The 5093-nt window shown below is 40.3% G+C and overlaps 1 protein-coding gene across 1 annotated transcript; it reads left to right on the top strand.

Moving 5' to 3' along the window:
* The first annotated feature begins 2104 nt into the window (after nucleotides 1–2104).
* Nucleotides 2105–4449, top strand: LOC134216838 (cystinosin homolog). Its single transcript, XM_062695656.1, has 5 exons — nucleotides 2105–2298; nucleotides 2359–2794; nucleotides 2853–3261; nucleotides 3320–3422; nucleotides 3656–4449. Exons 1-5 carry the CDS (start codon nucleotides 2153–2155, stop codon nucleotides 3723–3725), a joined length of 1164 nt encoding a protein of 387 aa, XP_062551640.1. The 5' UTR covers nucleotides 2105–2152; the 3' UTR covers nucleotides 3726–4449.
* The last annotated feature ends 644 nt before the right edge of the window (nucleotides 4450–5093 follow it).

Below are 5093 nucleotides of genomic sequence, written 5' to 3'. Positions count from 1 at the left end.
AACGGTTACTCCCGATGCGCTCAACACGGTCTTGACACAAATCGAAGCGTGTCTGAACTGCAGGCCGCTCACGCAAATCAGTAACGATCCTAGCGACTTGAACGTACTGACACCCGGCCATTTTCTTGTGCAGCGACCGCTGACTACGGTTGCAGAGCCATGGCTGAAGGATATTCCAGAGGGTCGACTTTCCAGGTGGCAGCAGGCGGAAAACTTTGTCCAGCAAGTGTGGTCCAGAATAGATGCCACCACACTGCCGCGGCCTGTGGCTAATCAGAGATGCCATCCAGGAGAGACAACTTCTATGAATACCCATCGTCATTCCGTCAACGCCTGCGATTGCCGAGATAACTGACACCAGTGAGGTTTAGTTTTTTAATACTTAATTAGATTAATTCATGTTTCGGCTTTGTTGAAGCTACCCCAAAAGTAATTTGTCTGAAAATGTCTTTTTGCATTTGCAAAGTACCATTTGGACGAAAACGTCGTTTGGCCTAAATGATCGTCTGGCAGAAAGAGCCACTGTGAAAAGTGAGAAATGAGGAATGGGGAGTAAGGCACCTTACTCACCGAAAGGTAGGAAGTGATAAATGAGGAGTGTCAAGTAAGGCGCCTCACCTTACGCTTCACTCTTCTCACTTTTTGCAGTGAGGAGTGAGAAATGAGACATATAACTCTTTACTTCTTACTCATATTTTCGCACTTCTCACTACGAAAAGTGAGAAATGAGAAGTAAGACATGATGAGTGGAAAGTGGGGGTCCCACTTCGCACTTCGCTCTCCTCATTTTTGCAATGAGAAATGAGTAATGAGGAGTGAGAAATGAGACGTTTAACCTCCCACTTCTCATTTCTCACTTCTCGCTGTAAAAAGTTAGAAGTGCGAAATGAGAAGTACGACGTCTTACTTCTAACTCGTCATTTCTCACTTTCCATTTCTAATTTTTCACTTCTCACTTTTCACATTCGGCTTCTGCCAAACGGCGGTTTTTGCCAAATGGTCCTTTCCAAATGACATTTTTGGCTAAATGGCTTATTCGGCCAAATAACTTTCGCCCTAGTGGCTTGCAGGGTGAAACATTAGTTTTTTGGTACTTTTCCTAAGTTAGATAGTTTCTCCACTCAAAATGAGAAAAAATGCGTCTGCAATATTATACCATTCCATAATTGCACCGTTTTTTCAGCAGATAAAATATAAACAACGCGAGTTATTAATCTCTATCATGTGTAATACACGAGGGCTGCCAGTTAGTCTAGCGAGAAAATGTTTGGCCTAGAGTGTTGTCCGAAGAGAACCAATGTCTTCTCCCTGTTTCCATTGTGTTTGCCGCATAAGTTGCAATTCTTGCAATGGCAGGCATTGAAAAGTTTCCAATTGATAACTGTGAAAATGCAGAACACTAAGTTGAAAAGACAGCCGAGTTCCAGTTGGAATCGAGAGCCATGGAAGACGAAGCTGTAATATACAAAATAATCACCAACAGCCGACAACAGTCCTTATCAATCTGATACCTTCTTCTTGGTGGAGATTTATGGTCCATCTTGGTGACATCCACACATATGTGGGCCAGCGAACCAAGCCGAGCGCTTTGTATTGTTTTCCAATTGAGGCATTATCTGCACGTTACATATCTATTTGCAAATCTACTGAACATCCTATCATTTAGGGTTAGGCGCTATATTTGGTACACCGCTAATCCTAAATTTCGTACACTCAGTTTTATGATATAAAAATGCGATGGATTTCATTCATAGAACGTTGAACTACTTCTGCAAGTTATATCGCGTTTCTTATTCACTAATACTAATTTTGAATCGTTCTATAAAACAATAGAGGGGATAATGACACACTTTGTCGATTGACTAGTTTATCTTTCAAGTACTATAATTCTTCGTCTGGATCTTCACTGCCTCAATTTTGTAGCTCTCGCATGAAACTAATTGCATTATTTCCACCTTGAATCAAATTCATAGTCTCCCGATTAATACCTTTGTTCAAAAAATTTATTTAAACGCGAGTCAAATGAACCAAAACCATTAGTCATTTTTCCTACAGCAGAATACGTCCCAAACGTCCGAAAATTAGCTCTATACTCTGTTTTCAGTTTTCATCACTCCAGCAGTGAAGCACATTCTACGAAGCCAGTGCAGAAATGGCTCTACCCAGTATCGCACTACTAACTGCGTTGATCTGCAGTGCTTGTGCTGCGAGATCAGTCGATCAGCTTCGGGTCTGGTTTGATCCTCAGGACTACACCAGCACCTTTGGCGAGCCGGCGTATTTGTTTCTGTGGATTGAGTTTGTTGTGTTGTAAATGTGATTCTCGATCGTTACCAAACTGAGCGTATTTCGTTATAGCGGGGTTGTGGACAGGAATGTAACGGTGAAGTTCAACGCCGTGGACGGGGCGAGTCATGTGAACATAACTGCAGAGCAGTCGCACTTCTATGAGGGTGCGAGCTACACCGAAAAGCGGACGTACGTTTCGGTAACTGGCAGCCATCAGGGGAGATTCATAATCAAGGCTGACGTCGAACCTGAAGGAATCGTTGACCATCGCAGGCTGTTTGCCCGGTTGAAGGTGGCCCTAAACCAGCCATTGATCTACATTTCGTTGGTGATCGGATGGGCCTACACTGCATGCTGGTCGATCGGTTACTACCCACAGATTTTCCTTAATCATCAACGTAAAAGTGTAGTGGGCTTGAGCTTTGATTTCCTACACATCAACATCGTTGGACACATTTGCTATGCCGTATTCAACTCTTTCATGTACTGGAACAATTACATTGAGGTAACGAATGTATCAGCACATATAATAGAATATAAAATGTGTCCCTTCTACTTTCCAGCAAGAATACTTCGATCGTCATCCGCAAGGGTTGAACCCCGTGATTGGAAACGATGTAGGATTCGCCGTACATGCTTCGCTTGCCACCGGGTACACCATTCTGCAGTGCTACTTCTACCCCAAGCATGGAAATACAGTCTCCCCAGCAGCCAAAGTAATCGTTGGAACATACTTCGTTATTATAGCGATAGCGGCCAGCCAGGCTGTTTTCGGCGCATTTCACTGGTTGGACTTTTTGTACATATTGAGCTACATTAAGCTATCGACGACGTTGGTGAAGTACTTCCCGCAGGCTTATATGAACTTCAAGCGGAAAAGCACCGAAGGGTTTTCGATATGGAACCGGCTGCTTGATATCGCTGGAGGGCTGCTTAGTATCCTGCAGATGGTAATAAATGCGTGGAATTTCGGTAGGATTTAGCGGTTTTTATACTTGAATAATTCATTGTGACTAATTTTTTGTTCCAGATGATTGGCAATCGATTTGGGGTGATCCAGTCAAATTCGGTTTGGGAGTGTTTTCAATTCTTTTTGACATAGTTTTCATTGTTCAACATTACGTTTTATACAGGTAATTTTTATGTGTTTTGTACATATAATGCTTTTAATTAGAATAAAGAAATAATCCGAAAGCTTTCAGTTCTCAAATATTTCAATAACGTCTAACTTCGCCTAGAAATCTGAAAAAAATACTAATATTTTATGGATAACTTAGATTATGCAAACATCATACTAACTTCTTAAAGTGCTTAAATATCTTCATTATAGGTTTTACGAATAATCTCTATTTTCATATTGTTTCAGAAAATCAGATCACTTGGTTCATGCTTATAAAAGTGGGAAACGGAGAAGTATTCAGACGAGTAAACTTTAACAACATTTGGTGCATTTTACTATTTAATAACTACCACACAGTTTTTAATGATTCAAATAATCTCAACAAATAGTTCCTAGTTCAGGGATAGAACAACTAACAGCCAATAGAAGCTTATATTATAATTTCAATTAGCACAAGTAAGCGTCACATGTTTCGACCAAGTCTGTGCTGAAGGAATCTATGATAAAAAGTCGAGTCAAGTACGAAACACTGCAGACGACCCTGCTGTCGAAATACGTATCTGTCAAAGGTACAATAAAAAAGTGGAATTGTATAAATTCGTCTTATGACAAGTTCAAAAAGACGTAATACACTTATCACATCAAATTTGGAGTGAAATGTATTCTGTTGGTACCAAAAGACTTTTCCTAAAACATAAACAAAATCAAAGTTGATGGCTATTTTTGAAGAAGAAGTAATTACTATGAAACAATATTGTGAATATATTGTTTACTGTTGTTTATTAATGTTATAATAATCATCCGACAGTGTATATAGGTCTTAATCAATCTTAACTCCAAAAATCTAAATTCTAAGAAGATCACTTTGTCAGTCGAAGTCAAAATTCGTCTCATTAAATACGATCATCATTGATCGAATTGGTTCATTCAGGTCGTAGTCATGGTGTCGTCGAGGCAAACGGAACGTATACGCAGGCACATTGATGTCCATTAGCGCCAAAATATTGGGGGCATCCGCTTCTCCAACCAGAACTTTGGCAAAAATAGTCGCTTTTGCGTTTTTCCTACGCTGTTGCAGAGTTTCGATCCCAATCAGTTGACATCTGGCTGCATACGATGGGTCATTCCAGGGCAGAAAACGTAGGGCGAATCTCATGAATTTTCGTTGCACCGATTCAAATCTTTCGATCATTGTTGCTTGACATGGATCCCATACGAACGAAACTGTTCCCAGGATTGGACGGACCAGCGCAACGTATAATGACTTCAACGTATAGGATAGTTCTGCGAGATTGATTCTTTCCGTTTCAGTTTCGTGTCTATTTCGACCTTTTGTCTTTGTAACCCTTTCCACATTTTGTTGTTTTCGACCTTCTGTCGCGTTCGATGTTTTGTTTTTTCGACCTTTTGACCCGTTTGACGGTTTTGTCCTTTCGACCTATTGTTTTTCGATTTTTTGTCTTTTAACTTTTTGTCTTCTGACCTTTTGTCCTTTCAACCTTTTGTCTTTCGATCTTTTGTCCCTAATTCGTCCCAATAGTATTTCTGTAAAAATCGTCTAAGATGTCAGACTTATTGGCAAATATTTGACGTGGACACATTTGATCAGTAGTCTGGTGGCTTTGAACCTTGAACCATAAGTCATATAAAAAGCTGGAAAGTTATCGTTTTATCAACCGTAACA

This window comes from Armigeres subalbatus, chromosome 1, assembly GCF_024139115.2.
Source record: "Armigeres subalbatus isolate Guangzhou_Male chromosome 1, GZ_Asu_2, whole genome shotgun sequence".
Taxonomy (NCBI): Eukaryota; Metazoa; Arthropoda; class Insecta; order Diptera; family Culicidae; genus Armigeres; species Armigeres subalbatus.
Note: the sequence above shows the minus strand (reverse complement) of the source record. Positions and strands in the feature narration are given on the sequence as shown.